General features: G+C 43.3%; 3 protein-coding genes across 5 annotated transcripts in view; 2 read left to right on the top strand and 1 right to left on the bottom strand.

The window, feature by feature from the left end:
* LOC146007877 (purine nucleoside phosphorylase-like) overlaps positions 1–14,067 on the bottom strand; it is a 37,119-nt gene extending 23,052 nt beyond the window's left edge. Inside the window, exon 1 of one of the 2 annotated variants that reach the window (XM_083146602.1) lies at positions 13,991–14,067. The gene's annotated coding sequence lies outside the window, so the exon portion shown is untranslated. The remainder of the gene's footprint in view (positions 1–13,990) is intronic. The other variant, XM_083146603.1, reaches the window with a different exon arrangement.
* The window catches only part of HCK (HCK proto-oncogene, Src family tyrosine kinase), a 137,806-nt gene that overhangs the window by 39,738 nt on the left and 75,203 nt on the right, over positions 1–22,865 (top strand). The gene's annotated exons all lie outside the window — the stretch shown is intronic.
* Positions 13,177–17,500, top strand: LOC146007876 (transcription factor Sox-12-like). Its single transcript, XM_083146601.1, has one exon. The coding sequence runs from the start codon at positions 13,674–13,676 to the stop codon at positions 14,454–14,456; it is 783 nt and encodes a 260-aa protein (XP_083002727.1). The 5' UTR covers positions 13,177–13,673; the 3' UTR covers positions 14,457–17,500.

The raw sequence follows: 22,865 nt of genomic DNA, 5'->3' as shown, positions 1-22,865 counted from the left end.
TTGCCCGGCAACGCCCCGATGCCTGCTGACGATGCCGTGGGGACGGAAGCTAGGGGCGTTGCTGCGCGACGCCGCTAACGTCTCCCCCGGCACTCGTCTACACTGTCTGTCCCGGCGGGTCCGGGACAGAAGTGTAACAGTACCCAGCATTAGCCTTGTTAGCCATGAAGCATTTCTACCCTGGGAGAGCTTTGATTAATTTATCACCTTTTCACAGATTGTGGGCCAGAAGATATTAGCCTGTGGGTCGCAGCCCAAAGATTTGTCCATGAACACTTACATAAAACAGTTCCAAAACATGATGAACAAATATTTGTAATTCTAATGAATATAAACTATGACTATTTATTTGTAGGGCTGTACCAATATTAATGCGGCTGAGACAATTAATGACCCTTAGTACACTAAGACACTGGCTCAAAAATAACACTATACAGGTAAAAAAATCGCATTGGATCGCCCGATATATCACCCGATATTGCATCCGATATATCAGCCACCGTGAAACTAAACAAGTACCTAAAAACTGTATGTTAAAAATCTGACTCGCTGATTCGGATAATTTTTTTGACTGGAATCTACGAAGCAAGAATTTCCAACATTGGATCTCCCCTATCCCCCCCAACACTGAAATTTCCCAGATTCTCACCTGATGAGATGTCTGCGCATGATTTATTGTAACACCAAACCTGGGCTCCAGAAGGTGACTCCCAGATTTGAGCTAATTTTAAAATGTTAACTTTTTTGTACACTATATCATCTAGAAGCCACAATAAAATACTGTAATTGATTGAATTACTGTCGCTTTTAATTGATGCAAATCCTTAAAGTGGAGTGCCCTTTTTTTGTGCGAAACCTGCTGAACTTTAGCATCAATTAACCGCTTTGCCGTTTTCTTATTTCAGTTACTCTTGAATTTTAAGTGATTAGCATTAGATTAACCCACAACTGGCAGTGCTGTATGAGTGTCTGTTCATATGTAGCAATCCACAGGATGTGACCTTTAACAGTTTGACCTATGTCATGTGACATGGATTTTGTGCACTCATAGACAGAAATAATTTAATCCCATTTGAGCATTCAGATATTTATAAACGTGGGCTTCTCAACAAAAACATTTTAAACACTTTGTGGCTATTTGTCAGTTTGGGAAGGTTATGGTTAAGGTGGCCAAACACTACTGCAACATATCTGTAGTTGATGTTGCATGTGATTTCCCTTATACTCTCCAGCACCTTTCCGGGTGTCCTGTGCTTGCAATTTTGTACATGATTTGTTTCAAATTCAGTAGCGCTTCCTGCCCCCGCCACCCCAAAAATACCACTACAAGATCCCAGCCGCCACTGCCTGACCCACGGACCTCGCTGCCTGGACCCTGCTGCCTGGACCCTGCTGCTCACCCCCCCCCCCCCCCCCTGCTGCTGATGCAGCCCCCGTGATATTAAATGCGATTTATTGCATGTAAAAAATGGCACATCAAGTGTCAAATCGTATGCGGGGCTCTAAAGATCAAACTGGTCTGACATGTCCTTAAGTCATACTAGTGTATGGGGGCCTTTACACTATGGGGGTTATTCTGTTTGGTATGGTAAAACGTACATACGGTCCGTCACACCGTACGTTTGCCGTACGCTCACGGTGAGCGTAAGTCCGCCCACAGAACAGCCGCACACGGACGGTCACAAACACCGACAATGGGGAGTGGCGTTCACTTGAGCGTACGCCACGTGTACGGACAGATCTCCCTGTTAGCCATCGATACCTGGCGTATATCAGAGCGTACGCCACAGTGCACGGACGGATCTCGTTTGTTTTCCCACCGACACTTTCCGTATATCTGAGCGTACGCCACATGCAAACATGTTCTAATATTGTTCAAAATAAGACTTTAGAGTGTGATAGGCAGATGTTGGGATCCTTTGTTAGAGATATGTGATTGCAATAATGTGCTTGGTGGCATCTTACATACAGAGTGTGCTACATAAAGTTCATAGCAGATATGAAAGTGCAGGTACTTGTGTAGTTTCACTACTTCCGAGTTCTACGCTCGCCACAAACTATGTTAAAAAAAGTAACTTAACTCCGTGCCAACATGGATAGTTCATACCCCCACTATCCATGTTGGCATGGAGTTGATTTTAAATAGCGTGGCGAGCGTAGCGAGCCACCGAGCCCGCAGCGTGGGCGAGCGAAGCGAGCCCCGCAAGGGGACTCAGATGCACGGCGCCATACTAGCGCCGTGAAACTACACAAGTACCAACGTGCATAATGTATGTTCTTGGGGGGAAAAAAAACAGATTGTGTGCAAAATAGAGGCCATGGCCTTAGGACATTGTTCCACCATTGCAAGTAGAAATTGAGTCCAAAAACATCATTGTTGCTCTTAGACATGGTTTATGTGTCTTTTTCATAATAAAAAACTGGTATGTTTGTGTTACAGTGAAAAAGTTGACACATGTCGACTCCTGTGAATTGAGTGTCCTGCTTTTTAAAGTAGAAAAAAAACACTTTCTGTTTGGGGTGTAGATGGTTATAAAATAACTAGCTGGACATCTATAACCAGGTATTAGAATGAATCTTACCTAAAATGAAACCAACCTTTACATGTTGAGAAGTGTAGAAAAATAAGGTTCCAATGTGTTTGAGGGCTGTGTGTGGCTTGCAGGTAGTGAAATAATGTTTTTCACTTAATAGCCTGCAGCATTGCTTATTACATTCTGGTGTATGTGTTTGACTAGTAATCAGCGTTCATTAGCAGACCCAGGCGTCCGCTCTCATACGGTATCTCTAGGGGTGGTCTGGAGCTATCTTTGGCGTCCGCCTGTTTTTGGGCCAAAATGCACGGTGCGTTCGCCGATCGAGGCGGTTGTGGCACCGTGCATTTTGTGTGTACGCCCATGTTTACGCCATGTTTTCTTCATTATTCCGGCCGCTCCCATAAAAACGCCCACATGTTGCCCACAAGGACCGTGTTCTTGCGGACAGGTTTTTTCACACGGAGAGACCCGTCCGTGAGCAGTGTGAGGTCGCCGCACATGCGCATTGTGCAGATGAAAAAAAAAACGATCCGCCCGTATACGGTCCCACCGTACCAAACAGAATAACCCCCAAAATGTGTATGTGCACCCTTAGGCTGCGGGTAATTGGGTTTAGGTTAAGACACTTTCAGACCGCACTTTAAAAACGGTATATTGCCGTTTTTTTACCGTTTTAAAACGGTAATGTGTGCGGTCTGAAAGGTGCAGGACCACTTAAACGGTTAGAAAAAAACGTTTTTTCTAACCGGTTAAAATGCAGGGTCCTACCCGTTTCAGAACCGGTATTTTAGGCTCAAAATCGGTTCTGAAACGGTATTTAGGACCCAGCCAATGAGCTGGGTCCTAAATTCAGCACAGTGAATACTTAATGAGCGCTCATTAAGTATTCACAGTACTGGAGCCCCTCCCCGCGCGCGTGTCGACGCCCCCCGCACGTGTCGACGCCCCCCGTGTCGGCGGCCCCCCCGTGTCGACTTACCCCGTGCCGGTATCTCCGTTGTGGTTCCCGGCACTGCAGCTCAGTATGCTCGGAAAGCACTTATGAAAAAAGTGTCTTTCAGAAAATGGCTGCCACCATACGAAAGACAGTTTTTTTAAACAGGGTTTCCTATGGGGCAGCCATGACACGCGGGGGGGGGCGTTGACACGCGCGGGGGGCGTCGACACGCGCAAGGGGGGGAGCTGCACGGAGGGGAGGGCTGAAGGCTGCACTGGCTTTGACCCTGTATTTGGAAGGTTTCCAAAAACGGGTCTGCCAGTGTAAAAAAATCGGCACTTAAACGGTAATATACCGTTTAAGTGCTGCGGTGTGAAAGGGGTTTTATCTGGCAGACCCGTTTTTGGAAACAAATCGCAGAAAGAGAAAAAGTACTCTCCTTTGTTTGGGGGCACGCTTATGTAGAAAAAAACTTCTATGTAATGATGATAAATTTAAAACGTAGCTTTTATTATGATTAAACTTTTAAAAGGCTATTGTGAGACAAAAACATTGACAAACTACACAAAACATGAAAAAAAATTGTGATGAAACCAATTTTGACTCAATAGAGTCTTGCAATAGATAATTAACTCAAAAATTAATTATAAGATTTTGGTTAGAATAACTCTGGTAGACTGTTAAATTTCTCAATGAATAAGTCTATTGCATGTTACTAAATGATGCACTGATAGCGAAATGAATAAATAAATTTAAACCGGTCACAACCAATAAATTGTATGGTGTGTATACACATGCGTAATCAGGGAATATAAATATGTCTAAATCAGACAATTTTCAAGTATGATATTCCACTTACCATATATACTCGAGTATAAGCCTACTTTTTCAGACCATTTTTTATGCTGAAAAAGGCCCCCTCGGCTTATACTCGAGTTTTCCCAGTTTTTTGTTGTAAAATTTGGTGCCTCGGCTTATATTCGGATCGACTTATACTCGAGTATATACGGTAATTTAATTTAAGCAAACAGGAAATGCGGTGGTAGCCACTCGGTCTGTTGTTAGCAATATAAAGGATAATTCAGAGGAGACGATAGACACAAAACTATAGGCCAGTTTAAACACAGGTACTGCTGCTGTTTATGGCCAACTAGTCCTAGTTCTGGGCCAAAGCAGTGAGTCAACCTGTGTAAAATCCCCAAGATTATAGAGGTGATAAGTATAGCATCTGCTGTCTCCTGCCTTGGGATAAGGTGCCCTGTTGATCGTAATCAGTGCAGGGTCTAGCCGAAATCCTTCGGGTAGAGATGAGAGTGCTATTAATGGAATGTGAAAAAGGTGTGCTGAGGTAGAGTGCACAAATGAGACGGCTTATATCCTATGGGTTAGTAGGCTGCTGCTTTCCATGTGTAAAAACATTGGTGGAAAGTGAGCGGTACTCACCACAGGATGGCGTTAGTTAAAGAGTAAAGATATCTGCTGTCACTTGATGTGAGTAGATGGTGACTTAATGACCAAAGTGTCAATGCAGGGTCCTGCCAACGTACACATGTAGTGATATGGGGCTCCCCGATAAGAAATTGGGTGGCAGAACAGGTAATAAAGATAACGGAAGGGAAGAGAGAAAATTGGGTTAATTAATATTTAATGGAATATAGTAATTACCATCGTGAATTTGCAAAAGGTGATGCAATGAATGGCTGTGATAACGCCCCCTCTGTAAATATTTTCCTTAGTCTGGAAATAGCCAATGATATATATGGAACACCGTATGAGGCCAGTGTGGCTAGAGTTTTTAATCGTCGGCAGGGAAGGTGGAGAGTACTTCTGCCCGGCGGTAATAAAAATGTGGCTTAGACAGGTCAGCGGTGATAGCCACGCTGACCTGTCTAAGCCACATTTTTATTACCGCCGGGCAGAAGTACTCTCCACCTTCCCTGCCGACGATTAAAAACTCTAGCCACACTGCCTCATACGGTGTTCCATATATATCATTGGCTATTTCCAGACTAAGGAAAATATTTACAGAGGGGGCGTTATCACAGCCATTCATTGCATCACCTTTTGAAAATTCACGATGGTAATTACTATATTCCATTAAATATTAATTAACCCAATTTTCTCTCTTCCCTTCCGTTATCTTTATTACCTGTTCTGCCACCCAATTTCTTATCGGGGAGCCCCATATCACTACATGTGTACGTTGGCAGGACCCTGCATTGACACTTTGGTCAATAAGTCACCATCTACTCACATCAAGTGACAGCAGATATCTTTACTCTTTAACTAACGCCATCCTGTGGTGAGTACCGCTCACTTTCCACCAATGTTTTTACACATGGAAAGCAGCAGCCTACTAACCCATAGGATATAAGCCGTCTCATTTGTGCACTCTACCTCAGCACACCTTTTTCACATTCCATTAATAGCACTCTCATCTCTACCCGAAGGATTTCGGCTAGACCCTGCACTGATTACGATCAACAGGGCACCTTATCCCAAGGCAGGAGACAGCAGATGCTATACTTATCACCTCTATAATCTTGGGCATTTTACACAGGTTGACTCACTGCTTTGGCCCAGAACTAGGACTAGTTGGCCATAAACAGCAGCAGTACCTGTGTTTAAACTGGCCTATAGTTTTGTGTCTATCGTCTCCTCTGAATTATCCTTTATATTGCTAACAACAGACCGAGTGGCTACCACCGCATTTCCTGTTTGCTTAAATTAAATTAAGTGGAATATCATACTTGAAAATTGTCTGATTTAGACATATTTATATTCCCTGATTACGCATGTGTATACACACCATACAATTTATTGGTTGTGACCGGTTTAAATTTATTTATTCATTTCGCTATCAGTGCATCATTTAGTAACATGCAATAGACTTATTCATTGAGAAATTTAACAGTCTACCAGGGTTATTCTAACCAAAATCTTATAATTAATTTTTGAGTTAAGTATCTATTGCAAGACTCTATTGAGTCAAAATTGGTTTCATCCCAATTTTTTTTCATGTTTTGTGTAGTTTGTCAATGTTTTTGTTTCACAATAGCCTTTTAAAAGTTTAATCATAATAAAAGCTACGTTTTAAATTTATCATCATTACATAGAAGTTTTTTTCTACATAAGCGTGCCCCCAAACAAAGGAGAATACTTTTTTCTCTTTCTGCGATTTGTACCTTTTCTACTCTCAGGGGTGCACCTCCACATGAGTGACCTATTACATAATTATTTCATATTGTGGATCATTTACTAGACACTATCATCAATACCATTTCATATTTTTTCATATTGTAAGGTGCAACTTGTGCGGGGGTATTCCCTACATTTCCCCTTCCCCCTTTTCCGTTTTTGGAAACGTTTCCAAATACAGGGTCAAAGCCAGAGATGCGGTCTGAAAGCAGCATTACAAGGGGAGGTTAGGGTTAGGCTTCAACGCTGAGGGTTTATGTTTCGGTGGTGGGGTGCGGGGGCTAGGCTCTTGCATGGATGGTTAGGGTCAGGCTTCGTGGGAGGAGGTTTAGGTAAGGCTGCTAAAAGGGAGGGTTAGGGGTGCATGGGGAGGATAAGTATTCTTACCAGCCCCCTGCTGGGATCTCTTTCATCAGGGATGCAGGCGGTGGTATTTTTTTTTTATTATTAAGGATTGAGCGTGTTTACAATGTGTTCACATTAGCAGCAAAACAATAGGTTCAACAAGTATTGGACAGATGATATTTTGCACTTACAAGAGAAAATACATTCATCAATAAGAAAACATGGATACTTGTGTAGTTTCACAGCGCCACCGCGCTCACAGTCTGTGTTTGAAACTTGGCAGCTTGGGATGCAGTTACAATCCCGGCAGTCGGGATCCCGACGTTCAGAATCCCGACGCCGGAATCCCGACGTTCAGAATCCCGACGCCGGAATCCCGACCGCCGAAATGCCGACACATTCGAGCCCGCAAGGGGGGGCGATCCACGTCCCCCCCTTGTTGGCATTTCGGCTGTCGGGATTCCGGCGTCGGGATTCTGAACGCCGGGATCCCGACCGCCGGGATTCAATACTGAATCCGGCAGCTTGCCAGACTCTGTGTTTACTGTGCGCGTGCCGCTCTAGCTGTTCTCAGCGCAGCGCGTGGCTGCTTTACACATGTAATCTACGTTATCAGCGTAGCAGCGATGACAGGTCATTGTGGTACTTGTAGTTCCACAGTGAAATAGACAGTCCTGCACACCGCTGACAATGGGGGCATGTAAACTGGACACCCCGGCACACCGCTAACGTACGGGGCTTCTAAACTAGACACCCCGGCACACGCTAAAATTTAGACGCTTTAGCGTCTAAATCCAGACTCCCTGCAAACCGCTAAGAAGGGGGCACCTAAATTTAGATGCTAAAGCGTCTGAATTTAGTTGGGTATAGGGGTACATAGGGGTGCACTGTGCAAAACACTCTTAAAACTGTTCACAGTGACACTAGTCGATGTAACAGCTGTCAACCTTGTTAATTCCCCTATCCACGCCACCCCGAAGCGTGGCGAGCGGACTCGGTACGTGTCCGACCGACCTTTCCATACCCCCACTATCCACGTCGGCGTGGAGTTGATTTTATAAAGCGTGGCGAGAGCACGCGTATACCTGTGAAGTAATCCGCGTCCCCTCGCTGCGCTCGCCACACTTTATAGAATCAACTCCACGCCGACGTGGATAGTGGGGGTATTAAAAGGTCGGTCGGACGCGTACCGCGTCCGCTCGCCACGCTTCGGGGTGGCGTGGATAGTGGAATTAACAAGGTCGACCGCTGTTACGTCGACTAGTGTCGTTGTCAACAGTTTTAAGAGTGTTTTGCACAGTGCACCCCTATACCCAACTAAATTCAGACGCTTTAGCGTCTAAATTTAGGTGCCCCCTTCTTAGCGGTTTGCAGGGAGTCTGGATTTAGCGTGTGCCAGGGTGTCTAGTTTAGAAGCCCCATACGTTAGCGGTGTACCGGGGTGTCCAGTTTACAGGCCCCCGTTGTCAGCGGTGTGCAGGACTGTCTATTTCACTGTGGAACTACAAGTACCACAATGACCTGTCAGCACTGGGCAGTGCGCGCTGCTGCTGCCAGCGCTACTCTGATAACGTAGATTACATATGTAAAGCAGGCACGCACTGCACTGAGAACATCTAGAGCGGCACGCGCACAGTTAAACACAGAGTCTGGCAAGCTGCCAAGTTTCAAATGCAGACTGTGCGCGCGGTGGCGCCGTGAAACTACACAAGTACCAAAACATGAAATGTAGGATAAATACTGGTTACAGACGGACCCGACCAAAAAGGCACCCTCCCTGGACCGGGAATGCTATTGAATTAGTACCCAAGAGGACACGAGTCTTGTACAACTGCGTGGAACAGAAGCATTTGTGAATCTGTGTTTTTAAGTCATTGGACAGTGAGTCAATAAAACTTTCCCATATTTGGAAAAAAGTCTCTGTGCGATCTTCTTTTTGGAGGGACGTCTCTACCCATCGACCAGAGCCTTTACATGTGAGATCTCCATGAAAGGAATGGGTGCATTGCCAGTCCATCAGCCGGCAGTATTCTGACCGCTAGTCATCCGGAAGTATCTCATTTGCAGAGACCCCCTGGTTTTGTATAGGATCTATCTGTTTCATTAAAGATGAGAACTTGTTTGTGTTTACAGTACTACTCACTAAATAGTTGTCCGTAGTCCCTAATCTACAGAAACAGTCCCTGGTATTGTTATTTGTCTTTGAGAATATTTGACTAAGGAAATGTCAAGCAATATTGAGCAACTGTACAATTCATTTTTTGGGGGGCATTTCAGATGCACTTCTTACAATATATTCTTAGGGGTCAATGCTATAAGCCGTGAGTTCCCTCCCAGTGCAAGTAAAGCCCCATACACATGCGGCGATATCTGTCTAGCCTACATGCTGAGGAATGAGCTTCTCGGTGGCTAGATCACTCATGCACACGTAGCGATGTATGGATGGACAATCTGTTCTGACTCAGATCTCCTGCATGTGCATAAAGAATACTATCTAGAACTTGACTGCATGTGCTCAAGATCTGAGTGGGAGATGGTGACGTGTGGGACAATGCATCGCCATCGCTATGCGGTGTACACAAGGTGGGTGCTTAATTTGTAAGCTATCTAGACAGATTGCTTAGAAAAGTGCCAAATATTGCTCCATGTGTACACACCTTCAGTCCAGTTCTATGCCAAACTGGACTATGGCTTCATACAAAAATGATAAGTTCGGTGCGAGATTGTGTGCTGTGAGAGTGAGTGGCAGTGCTGTTGTTTGTGTTTCTAGGCTGCTGCAATTTCAGCTGAGCCCTTTCGCAGCTAATAGGAAAGACCCCCTTACAGTTGGCCTTTTATATGCTAATGTTTATTGAGCAACATTTAAACTGCAAAATTTAAGTTTATACTCAAATCCAGTAGACCCAACATGGGGATTGTAGTGCTCCAAGGTCTAATGGGACTGGTAATATAAAGATATGCTTAGAGATTCTGCACACTGTTTGGGTGAATAGTAAATCTCATCTCATTGGGGTGACCAACATACTTCCCCGTGAGATTAAAATTTAGGTAGAGTGATTTCTCCCACCTCATTATGAAAAAGATTCTCTCCTCTTATGTTGCCATGAATAAACAACTAGTGGCCACTACCTATACAAAAATGCACCAAAAATACTTCATAGGTCATATTACACACCTAAATTTAAATTTTTAATTGGTGATTCTCAAACGTCTGATTGTTTTAAATGTCAGGCCCCAAATGCGGACATATAGCATGGTCTATGGCAGCGGTTCTCAAACTGTGGGTCCTGACCTTCTCAGCATGGGGTCACGACTCCATTTTGCTGACCATCTGAAAAAACTGTTGAATTGTCTGTTATTTTAGGCTCCTCTCATCATTTTGTGCCTCCACAATGCTGCCATGTATGTGCTGTCTGCTGCCTAAACATGTGATGTGATAACCTTCTGCAGTAACTTGCTGGGGTCCTGTCATTATTTTTCTTGTCTGATGGGGTCCCAGAGAAAATAGTTTGAGGACCCCTGGTTTATGGGATTGCCCCATTGTGAAACAATTTTGGTAGGACCTGCAAACCTTCATTAACACTCAATTGAGCGTTCCCTTCTAGATATCAAAGGATTGTGCCTTTTGGATTGTCTATACAAGGGAAGATAAAGTTGCACTGTCCAAGGGCACACGCATTTTATTAAACAAGGTGACAGCAGCGGGGAAGAAATCCATCCTTTCAAAGTGGATAGATACAGCACCACTCCCACTTTTGTTACTGTTTCCAATACCTGTTTATGATGGACTGGACAGAAACTGCAATGAACGAGGAAAACTTAGTTCGTAAATTTGTAGATATGTGGCTGCCAGATATACAAACGTTAAATCAATCCATGAAAGAGGCATTGAGAAAGCAACAATCTGGTATGACCTGGAGGTTGTTGCAATGGGCGTGCCACCTTTTTGAGATGCTAACTGTAATTCATTCACCACATGTTTAATTAATTAATTTATTTATTTGCAGTTTCTTATATAGCGCAGCAGATTCCGTTGCGCTTTACAGAATGATTTAAAGTGTATATACTATCATGACCCTATGCCTTCTCCACCTTGCTAATGCCTTTTTGTACTTTGGGCCAAATGTAATAGGGTGAGAGTTTTAGAAAGTGAGTGATTTTGGGAGAGTTTTCCCATGTTGTTTAAAGCAGCAATCAATTACATGGGAACATCAACCTGGTTTTGCAGTGTAATTGATTGCTGCTTTAAAAAACATGGGAAAACTCTCTCAAAATCTCTCACTTTCTGAAACTCTCACCCTATTACATTTGGCCCAAGGTGTTTTGTGTATATGATTCCGACATATAAAAGACGAATGTTGTCTGTTCATATTGTGATATGCATTGCAATCAATAAACTATGCTTAAAAAATTTAGGTATACATTATTATTTATTTATTGACATTTATTGACATTTTTTTATATAGCGCAGCATATTCCATTGCGCTTTACAAAAGGAGAGAGTGATACAACAAATAGGGTATTTACAGACAGTCAAAAAGTAGGAGAGCCCTGCTCACAAGCTTACAATCTATAGGGAAATAGGCATTGATACATAAGGATAGATACTGTATTCTTTATTCCATCGATTCCACCAGAATGCAAGGTTCTGTGACTGGTTCTGGAATTTAATAAGCTTGCCTGAAGAGATGAGTTTTCAGGGAACGCTTATAGGTTTGGAGACTGGAGTAGAGTCTTATTGTGCTTTGGAGGGCATTCCACAGAGTGGGTGCAGCCCGAACAAAGTCCTGCAGTCGGGAATGGGAGCGAGTAATGAGTGTGGATGAGAGCCGCAGATCTTGGGAGGAGCGTAGACGTCGTGTTGGAAGATATTTTGAGATAAGAGATGATATGTATGTTGGTGTAGTTTGGTTTATGCTTTGTGTGTGAGTAAAATAATTTTGTATTGAATACGGTAGAATACAGGTAACCAATGAAGTGACTGACAGAGTAGCTTTGCAGACGATGAACATCTGGCTAGGAAGATTAGCCTCACAGCTGCATTCATGATGGACTGTAGCGGTGAGAGTCTGTATAAGGGAAGGCCAATAAGGAGACTATTGCAATAATTAATGCGTGAGATGATGAGAGCATGGATTAGAGTTTTTGCAGTCTTGTGTAAGGTAAGGGCGAATTTTTAATATGTTTTTTAGGTGCATGTGGCATGATTTTGAGACAGATTGAATGTGGGGTACAAATGAAAGTTCAGAGTCAAGGATAACACCTAGGCAGATAGCTTTAGAGGTAGGAGTGATTGTCATCTTCTCAACAGCAATAGAGATATCAGGTAGGTAACTACTATTTATTAGCGGAAATATAATTAATTCTGGTTTTTAAATACTAAGTTTAACATTTCAAATATTAACATTAGGAAACATATTAATGATATATCATTCCAATGTGGATCGGAACGTTATATTATCGCTCAATGTGTACTCACGCAATGTATCCTTCCACAACTGTGTGTATCAAGTACTGTACCTTTATTGTGTAGCTCTAGTAAAGGATTTTTTTAATAGTATATATATTTTATATCATGCTAAGTGTAGATAATATTGCCATTAACCTGATATCCTTATAGGTTATATCTGGGATTGACTGGGGAATAATTTATTTGGATTTTTTTTGATGAAAAGCTAAATACACTAGTTAGGACTTTAGGGGTTAAAATAACTCCACACTGCCGCCAAGCATCCACTTGTGCATATTGCAGATCTTTCAGCATGAGAATGACACCTAAGATGTCCTTGGAGTTCTTTTTATTTAACAGACGAGACATGCGTGACTAAATAATGTTGATATAGCACAGATGTTGCTGAGAATCATCTTTATTTGTTCCTTGTCTGTAGCATTTTTGTATGATATACAGTATACACAGCTTAGAGTCCATTCTGATTCTCAGTATGTGTATCTGTGCATATGTAACTGGCTTCTTATCATACAGATGTGACACGGTGTAGGTGTCTGTCCCTCCTACATACACCATGACACGTGCTGGCTGGCTCCCAGTCACACATGGCTATATGCACGGTCACACACAGTGTCACACACGGTCTCTGGGCTGGAGATGTCTGAGCTGTTCTCATCTCTCTGCCCATTAATGAGCTGGTGCAGACTCAGACCCGCCCAGCAACCAATAGCAGCTCAGAAGAAGGGGGGGGGGCTGCCTGCAGACTTGTGTTTACACTGACCCCCCCAGACTGAAGTGGGGAGACAGGCAGTGAGGCAGCGTCTGGGACAGAGAGAGAGCTGAGCAGGAGACAAAGAAAGGAAGAGGAAGAGAGCAGGGGGAGTAGATAGAGAAACTCCTGGGCACTGACTGGCATTGTGACCTTATTTAGCTGTGTCAGCTCCCTCCTCAGCACCCTGCTCCATTGGTATTATAGTCTATCTGCCCACCTGTCCTGCTTCCTTTTGTAGGTGCCCTTGTCCTGCTAACCCTTTCACATCCTCCTCTTTCTACTCTGCCCTGAATCCTGTCTTGAGCCCTCTGAAGCTTTCTGCCCTCTACGTTCTTTTCTCGGTGCCTTCTTTTCCTGACTAAGCACCACATTTCTGGACTGTCTACTAGATGCAGCATGGCTATTGTTTAGCAACTTCTTAATTCAAGTCTCAGGATGGTACAACACAAGACTGTGGAGGGTAGCCCAAAGACACCAGATGCTGTTCCTGGGGGGCCCAGCTGGTGTAAGACTCCTAGTGGGCATATAAAACGTCCAATGAATGCCTTCATGGTGTGGTCTCAGATTGAGAGGAGAAAGCTCATGTCTCTGTGCCCCAACATGCACAACGCTGACATCTCTCGCAGCCTTGGCCAGCGGTGGAAATTACTGGAGGACACAGATAAAATACCTTATGTTCGGGAGGCTGAACGTCTACGACTCAAACACATGGCTGACTATCCCAACTACAAATACCGGCCACGCAGACGCACCCGGGATCCAGCAAGCAGAACACGTGCCAGGCTCCCCCGTACCACCTCTAGGTGCCAACCTGCTCCCTCGCCATGCCAGTCGGAAGTGAATTTGGGATCCAGCATGCACTGGGGGGAGGAAAGCCCCGGTTGGGGGGGGGATAAAGTTGACCAATCAGAAGAGACGCAGAATCGGGAGTCATCAGCACGTAGCCCAGAGGTGCCCCCCTACTCCTCTGCTCAGTCCCCCCATGCCCCTGCCCACTCACTGCCATCATCCCCAGAGCCAGTTGAGGAAGATGAGGGGCTGGAAGAAAGTCTGCCTGGACTTTACTCTAGTTCCCTCTGCGTCCCATCTGACAGAGAGCTTCTTCCAAGCAGCGGATCCCATTTCGAGTTTCCCGATCACTGCACTCCTGAGGTGGTGGAGATGATTTCGGGGAGTGGTATCCTTGGAAGCGTGTCTGACCTCGTATTCTCTTTCTAAACGGAGACCCTACATCCCACAGAGAGGCATCGGCAGCAGGTAACACCTAGTGGAACTGGCCACAGATTTCTCCGACTAATGAGAAAGGTGAACGCATGGAACACTCTCTCTACAGTCTCCGAGCACTTTCTGTCCTAACTGTCTCTCTGGACACTCACGCTACAGTTTCTCAGGGTGCTCTCTGCTGTCTGTTTCAGCTTATAGCTCATAGACAATCCCTGCTGTCGCTCACATTGCTGTCTGAATTCCTTGCTGTCTCTCAGTGCACTCTCTTTAGCTGTCCCTCAGAAGAATGATCTTTCATTCCAATCTGAGCACTCTCTCCTGTGCTGGCATCATTTCTGGGCCTGTAATGCAGAAAGACATACTGTACACACACACACACACACTCACTCTGCATGTGTCAGTAACTGTTTGTTAACCTAGTCATGACTGACTGAATTCCTGTCCAGCAGGGTGCAAACAAGTCCAGAGCCATAAGGCAGGTAAGGACATACAGTACATGTGTGTGTGTGATTATCTATCTATCTCTCTATCTATCACCCTTTCTATCCCGTTATCTATATCCCATCTATATGTCTATTCATCTGTCGATCTAATCTATTTTTATATTTTCACCCCCGCCTCCCCTCTGTACAATATAAGACCTCAGGACAAGACCTCAGGACTATTTCCCTGTAATTCAGGGGCTCAGACACCAATAAACCTCAGGACCCCACTCTGCACACAGACCCCCTCCCCTTTCTCTCACTTTTCTCCTCAGAAGCTCTCAGGAAATGTTACTGACCTCAGATCCCCTCATATTGCAGGGGGGAGACCAGCCAATATACAGCTCCATAAAACCTCAGCACTGTCTATATGTCTAGCTCTGTGTCTCCCACGTGTCTTATGCATACGTGCGTTCTTCCCTGCCACTGCCTGGCTCTGCATTTATATATAATGTATGTCTGAGCTACAGCTCTCCCACACAGCAGTATTTCAGTCTTCTCTTTCATGCTATACAGTTGCTGCGTGCCATACACATTCGCTCACACAATATATATGTGTGTGTGTGCGCCCATATCTTGGCTGAATGAAGGGCAGCACAGCAGAGAGTGCCAGTACTGAAGGGCAGGAATGCATTCCATAGGGTGGGTTATATCTTAAGGCGGGACGTATATTTCCTTTTTTTTGGAACATATGAAATATTTTTGGGGGTTTGGGAGGGCTCAGTACTGGAATGAGCTCATTTTTTCAAAGCTTGTGCTTCTATTTGGGGTTTAGACTTTTATTTATTTTTGTGGGAATTTCTCAGATATGACTTGCTCAGGAACCGAAGACTATTGCAGGGAATTAATATTTGATTGTAAGGACTTGGAGCATGGGCATCTGGTGGTGTTGACCAAATTAACAAAGGAAGGCTTGTGTTCAAATTATGCCAGCAGGGTGGAGACACTGAGCAGTTGGACTTCCATCAGGGCCAGGGTACTGAGGGGTTGGGTTACCAGCAGGCAGTGTCATTATGACCCATGGATCATGCTATTTGCACATTTGGAATTTACTTGGAATGGGAGCCAAGTTGTGATATTTTTTTTTTTTTTCAATTGTTAAAAGTTTAAGAACTCCCAGATCCCTTGACCTTGGATTCTGGCCAAGTGGAACAAGATATATGGGGGTTTGGGTGGTGAACTGAATGTTTGGGAGGGGTGTATTAAGGGTGCTGTACAATATGGTGCAGAAACTATAATATCTGGAACAATAAAATGCAAATCCAAATGTGTTTTTTTTTTTTTTTTTTAATTGATAAACTATCAGTATTACCATTTATAAAAAAAGAGATGCAAAGTATTGTAAAACAATCATGTCATCTATCTGGTTAATTTATAGCTTGTGGTATCATCTAACTATGTTTAATATTGTGATGCATGGTAGATGTGTACTATATCATATTTCGAAAGTATTTGCTTAAAGGAAAACTTCACAAAGGAATAAAAATGAAATGTTCAACACTATGAGGTCTATCCAGTTAACCTCGGAGGAGCGAGTTGCACTGAAGCACCCCTCTTGTGACCAGATCTCACCATGGAATTATGTTACTCCTGGACTCTGAGATTTTAGTTCCCAGTCCCATTGGTCTGCGAGCATAAGTGGCACCAGAGGAAGCTGCAAGAGGGGTGACTTAAGGTGCTGTTGCATGCATTTACATGCTGTCGCAATTGGCAACTCCCACCACCTGTAAACTGTTTGTGGGTACTTGGAAACTGTAATTAAAAGAAAAACAAAGGTATGTCAACAAGGGCGTAACTACCATAGGTGCAAGGGGTGCAGCTACTATGGGGCCCAGAGCTGTGGGGGGCCCATCTTTACTGTCTAAATAATGTGTTACATACATTTATCACCATCAGTCGCTAAATGGGGGGGGGGGCCTTACAAACTTTTGCTATGGGGCCTATTAATATCTAGTTACGCCCCTATATATCAGTCAAAGTATCTTCAAGGTATAATGAACATTTGCCTTTTGCTTACATTTACAAAAAAAAGACCTGAAGACGCAGATTTGTAATCTGGGTTAGAAATACTTTCTATAGATCGGATCTCACCTGTTACCTGTGGGCCACTGTGGTGACCCCGAATGTAAGCAAATAGTCAGTGCTACCATCAGGGTCTTTCACTGGTATCTGTTACCCCGCTTTCTTTTGGGGTTTGTGTGTAGCTTACATTGAAACAGAACTCAGCCTTCTCGCCACACGGACTCCAATGAATCTGGGTGGGAGAGCTTCTTTATTTTATTTTTTTTAACTCTTAGGGAAAAATTTACTAAGTTGGGAAGTTCTATTATCTTCTAGAAGGTGCTAAATAAATATGTAGTACAATCTAAGTGGTTTGTGCAACATCCCCTTTTCAATAAAACTCCAATCTTAGTAAAGTTACCCCTTAATGCTCAGGCAACTTTCAGGACACTCCATTTTGAGGTTTTGTACCTATGCTACCAGAATGGAAGCTTTGGCATAGCCGATTCCTGATCTCTATGGGGTTTATTCTAGTTCATTCTTTCTGACAAATTCCTTCTTAGATGGACAAAACCATGTGCACTGCAGGGGGGCAGATGTAACATGTGCAGATAGAATTAGATTTGGGTGAGTTATTTTGTTTCTGTGCAGGGAAAATACTGACTGCTTTATTTTACACTGCAATATAGATCTCACTTTAAAGAAAAACCCCACCCAAATCTAATTCTCTCTGCACAAGGTACATCTGCCCCACCCGCAGTGCACATGGTTTTGTCCATCTAAGAAGGAATTTGTCAGAAAGAATGAACTAGAATAACCCCCTATATGAGGAATTGGGTTGCACATCAGTCTCCTCTCACTACTTGTGGAGGGTTTACATTACACAAACCCAGCCTGCAAGAATCTATCGCGGAACTTAAATGCTGACATCCCATTCCAAGTGTTACAGAGTATACAAAGCAGCCTAATCAATACCAGGGGATCATTTTTTACTAAAGGTCGATTTTGATTGATCTGAGATCAATTAAAACTGATATATACAGTATATAAGATTGATTTTATTCTGAATTCGATAAAAATCAGCTTTTAGTAAATATACCCCCTGGACCCACATTGCCCTGCTACTACAAATACAAGTTTCACAGCTTGTGCTGGTGAGTGACACATTTTACACTTATTACGCATAAAGCATTTGACATTAATATATGTCACCAAAATAAATGAATTGTGGAATATCTCACACTACATGCATAGTGAGGGGGGAGGTGATCCCATCTACACTTTGGGGGAAATTTACTAAAGGAAAGTTGTAAAAAATAGGTGTATTTGTATCCAGAAATACACTTATTTTTGACATTGACTATCCCGAAAATACGGCAATTCGTATTCGTATTGATGTGCTATCAATACGAATATGAATTGCTGTATTTTCGGGATAGTAAATGTCGAAAATAAGTGTATTTCTGGATACAAATACACCTATTTTTTTTACAAATTTCCTTTAGTAAATTTCCCCCTTTGTGTCTGCTAGTTATGATGCTATTGGCTAAATATTTTCAAGTAGATCATGGAGGCAGCCATTTGTGGGCTTGGCTGAAATTTGTCACTAGGAACCAGTGACAATACAGAGTGCATTTACCGATGTGTTGTCACGGGGTGCGCTTTCAAGAAGGGAGAAAAGTTATACGAATAACACATTACATGTGCACTACTTAAGCTAAAGGCACTGCTGAAAGGTTTCCTAGACACTTACAGCAGTCAGTGTTATAGTTAATTTATGTTAGTGCTCCGTGGCAGTGATTGATCCAGAAAATATCTGATGCGTTCCAGCCATAGCTTTTAAGAACCTCTTTATTGAAAGCTTCCAAAGTATGCCAGTAGTAAATGAAAATAAGAACCGCCTGACTGAGTATTGCATTTTGTGATTCACTATTGTCCAATATTCTATATAAGTATAGTATGTGAGAGTTGTAGTTTGACTACAGTTATAGATGCAGGTGTATTATTCTATGACAGGAATTCACAGCTGCATCATGCCCACACAGTGATGCCACATATTATATAGACACTGGCTGGCTCATTAAGAAAGACTGAAAAATATCTATATTTAGAAGATTGGCTTTACAAATGCTCTGAAAACCCCACCTTAAATATAAACCTGTAGACTATAAAGAGCAGAAACAGATATATCTAGCAAGTTGACTGACATATTCCAGGTATAAAAGCCGTTAATGACCGGTTTGATGCTTCATTTCTATGGGGTGTCCTGACAGCACATCAATGTTACTGCTTGTTGCTTAATAAAGTTTTGCTTTTACAGATTGTTTGGCTTCTGGTCATTTTATGCTTTTGTTATACTGTAGTTAAAATAAACCATGTTCTCCTCGGATGCTAGTGCTGGGTACGCCCTGGCCGATATATTTCCTGTTGAATTGAATGGCTGATATATCATAGCGTGTCAGCAAGTGTGTGCCCCCAATATCTCGTCGGTCCGGCAGCACAGCCGATGGCCAATATGTCTGCTGACCACCTGTACAATTGTTGCAGAGGGATCCAAGGGATGGCCATTTAACATGGATGGGTCAAATTCATTAATGTTTTATAGCTGATAGTGGTTTTTTTTGTTTTTTTTTAAACCATTGATGAAGAAGAACTAGATGGTTTCCTACCACTGATGGCATAAAACCACCCAATGGGGTGGTTTTCTACAAGGTGTCAGCACACGGAGCATAGATCCGCTCACTGACAGCCAAGAAGACCCACCCAAGGTTCTAATTGAATAGCAGCACAGTAAATAGAAAAAAGCTGGACTGGGTGAAACCATCATTGGTTCCCATGCAGATAGTTTGTTACCATTGATATTAAGAAAAGTACAGATTATTACCTGTTAATAGGCTTTCCTCTACTCCACCATGGCAGCATACTTCTGGGTTTCCGCCCCCTTGGGTAGATATCTGAAAGGAACAAAAAAAGACACTGCCCCCCTATATAAGGGACCGCCCTCCTAGGCTCTGTGTCTTTCATTTTACAAGCTTAACTCATATAATTATTCATATTAAATAACACACTCAACCCTTTAGTTCAGGGCTGGGAAAACGGCTGCCATGGTGGAGTAGAGGAAAGCCTATTAACAGGTAATAATCTGTACTTTCCTCTACCTCCCCATGGCAGCATACTTCTGGGTCTACCCTAGCAGTTTTCTTCACTGGGAGGGCATAGTAATATAATGTAAAAAGGAAAAAGGATACTGGTTTCTTTCACCGTATCTACAGTGTGCTCCAAGTCTTTCTTATGAGTACTACTTCTCTTCTACTCCTCCTTTTTTTTTTTTTTTTTTTTTTTTTTTTTTTTTTTTTTAAATTACTGCACTAAGAATTCTTCTTCCTAGTTTTGTATCTTCAGTAGCCGCCACGTCCACCCTATAGTGCTTGGTGAACGTGTGTGACGAGGACCAGCATGCTGCCTTACACACTTCTTCCAGTGACGCCGCCCCTTTTTCTGCCCACGATGCTGCTAGCGCTCTCGTAGAATGAGCTTTTAGCCCCACTGGAGGATCTAATTTCCTAATCTTGTAGGCTTCACATATACATGCCCTTATCCATCTGGATATCGTCATTTTTGTTGCTCCTAGACCCTTTTTTATCCCTTCTGTAAGCACAAACAGTCTCTTTGACTTCCTCCAGGCCTCTGATCTTTTTAGGTATATTTTTAATGCTCTACTTACATCCAAATTATGCAGCCTTGCCTCTTTGGAGTTTGCTGGGTTCTTACAGAAGGACGGTAATATTATTTCCTGATTCATATGAAACTTTGAAACAACTTTTGGTAAAAAATGCGGGTTTGTCCTTAATACTGCTTTATCTTCGAAGAAGTTGAGGAACGGCTCCTCCGCCCATAGCGCCTGCAACTCCGAGACTCTCCTAGCCGAAGTAATTGCGACAAGGAAGACTACCTTGATGGTGAGCATCTTCAAGGGCACCTCTTCTAACGGCTCAAAGGGTGCCTCCGTCAGCACATTCAGGACCATGTTAAGGTCCCAGGGTGCCAGCGGGTTATGGAACACTGGCCTGATCCTTTTTATTGCCTGCACGAATCTTTGAATATATCTGTTGTCTGCAATTTTCAGATCCAGGATAGCACTTAGTGCCGATATCTGTACTCTCAGAGAGCTCGCTGATAGGTTCTTTTCCAATCCTGTTTGTAGGAACTCCAGAATTGTATTTATTCTTCTCTCATCTTTGCCCCCTGCTCTGCAGAAGTATATATATTTCCTCCATGTCCTGTAATATACACTGGATGTTGAATATTTTCTCGCTTTTAAAAGTGTATTCACCACTTTTTCCGAAAAACCCTTTCTTCTCAATGTCCTGGTTTCAACAACCAGGCCGTTAGCCTCCAGTTTTCTGGCTGCCTTTGATAATACCGGCCCTGCTGTATTAGGTCCTTGTAATCTGGCAGTATCCATGGTTCGTCTATCGCCATTTGAGTTAGTTTTGCAAACCACGCTCTCCTCGGCCAGTATGGTAGAATCGCGATCACCCTGGATTTTTCTCTGCTTATCTTGCTGATTAGCCTGTGAATAACCGGAAATGGTGGGAAGACATATGCTAGTTTCATCTCCCACCTTTCCGTCAGGGCATCTACCTTCCATGATCCTGGTTCCCAGTGCCTGGAAATGTAACAAGGCACCTTCGCATTCTTCTCTGTCGCCATAAGATCTACTTGTGGTAGGCCCCATCTCTTCACAATTGCCTCGAACACCTTTGGTGACAGCTCCCATTCTCCTGGGGCTATCCTGCTCCTGCTTAAGGTGTCGGCTAGCCGATTTTCCTTCCCTGCAATGAATACAGCCTTGAGGTTTACCACATGACTCTCTGCCCATTGTAGTACCTTCGCTGCCTCCATCATCAGGGCTTTGCTCCTCGTTCCCCCCTGTTTGTTCAGGTATGTCACAACAGACTGATTGTCCGATCTTATCACAACCTCCTTGTTGATTAGTAACTTCTGAAATTTTTTGCATGCCATCAGTACAGCCATCATCTCTCTTATATTGGAATGGCTCCGGCTTGCTTCTATATTCCATTCTCCCTGTGCCATCCGTTGTTCGCACACGGCCCCCCAGCCTTGCTTGCTGGCGTCCGTGGTTACTATAATCTGTGTCTGAGTTGCAAACGACTTCCCTTGACTTAGTCTCTCCATGTTGTTCCACCATCTGAGGTTTGCTTTTGCCTCTTTTGATAGAAAGATTTTTTGCCTCTTGTCTTTTTCTTCTCCATTCCATTGTTCTAGGAAGCATCCTTGTAATGCCCGCATGTGGAACCTTGCCCATGGTATAGCCTCTATTGCTGACGACATAAGGCCTAGCACTCGCATACACTCCTCTGTATGACTTATGTTTTCTTTTAACATTTTTCTTACTTCCTTGATCAGCTTCTGACGTCTGTCTTCTGTCAGCTTCACACGCATAGATTGTGTATCTAAAACCATTCCTAAGTATATCACTTTTTGTGCGGGTTCGAGGTGGCTTTTTTGATAATTTATCAACCAGCCGTGCTTTTTTAGATAGTCTAGCACCAGTTTTGTGTGCTGAGCTGACAGAACCTCTGATCTTGCCATAATAAGGAGATCGTCCAGGTATGGCCATATCGACACCCCCTGAATTCTCAAGTTGGCTACCAGCACCACTAATACCTTTGTGAAGGTTCTTGGTGATGTTGATAGGCCGAATGGTAGAGACATGAACTGATAAGTTCTTCCTTTTAGTCTGAATCTCAGGTATTTTTGGTGCCCTAAAAATATCGGAATATGCAGGTAAGCATCCTTTAAGTCTATCGTTGTTAGATAGGCTCCTTTCTCTATGTCCGGAAGAATGCTTCTGATCGATTCCATTTTGAATTTTCTTGTGTGGACAAAAGTGTTC

This window comes from Crinia signifera, chromosome 6 (genome assembly GCF_055691185.1).
Source record: "Crinia signifera chromosome 6, ASM5569118v1, whole genome shotgun sequence".
Taxonomy (NCBI): domain Eukaryota; kingdom Metazoa; phylum Chordata; class Amphibia; order Anura; family Myobatrachidae; genus Crinia; species Crinia signifera.
The sequence above is the reverse complement of the archived record's forward strand: the minus strand, read 5'-3'. Positions and strand labels throughout refer to the sequence as shown.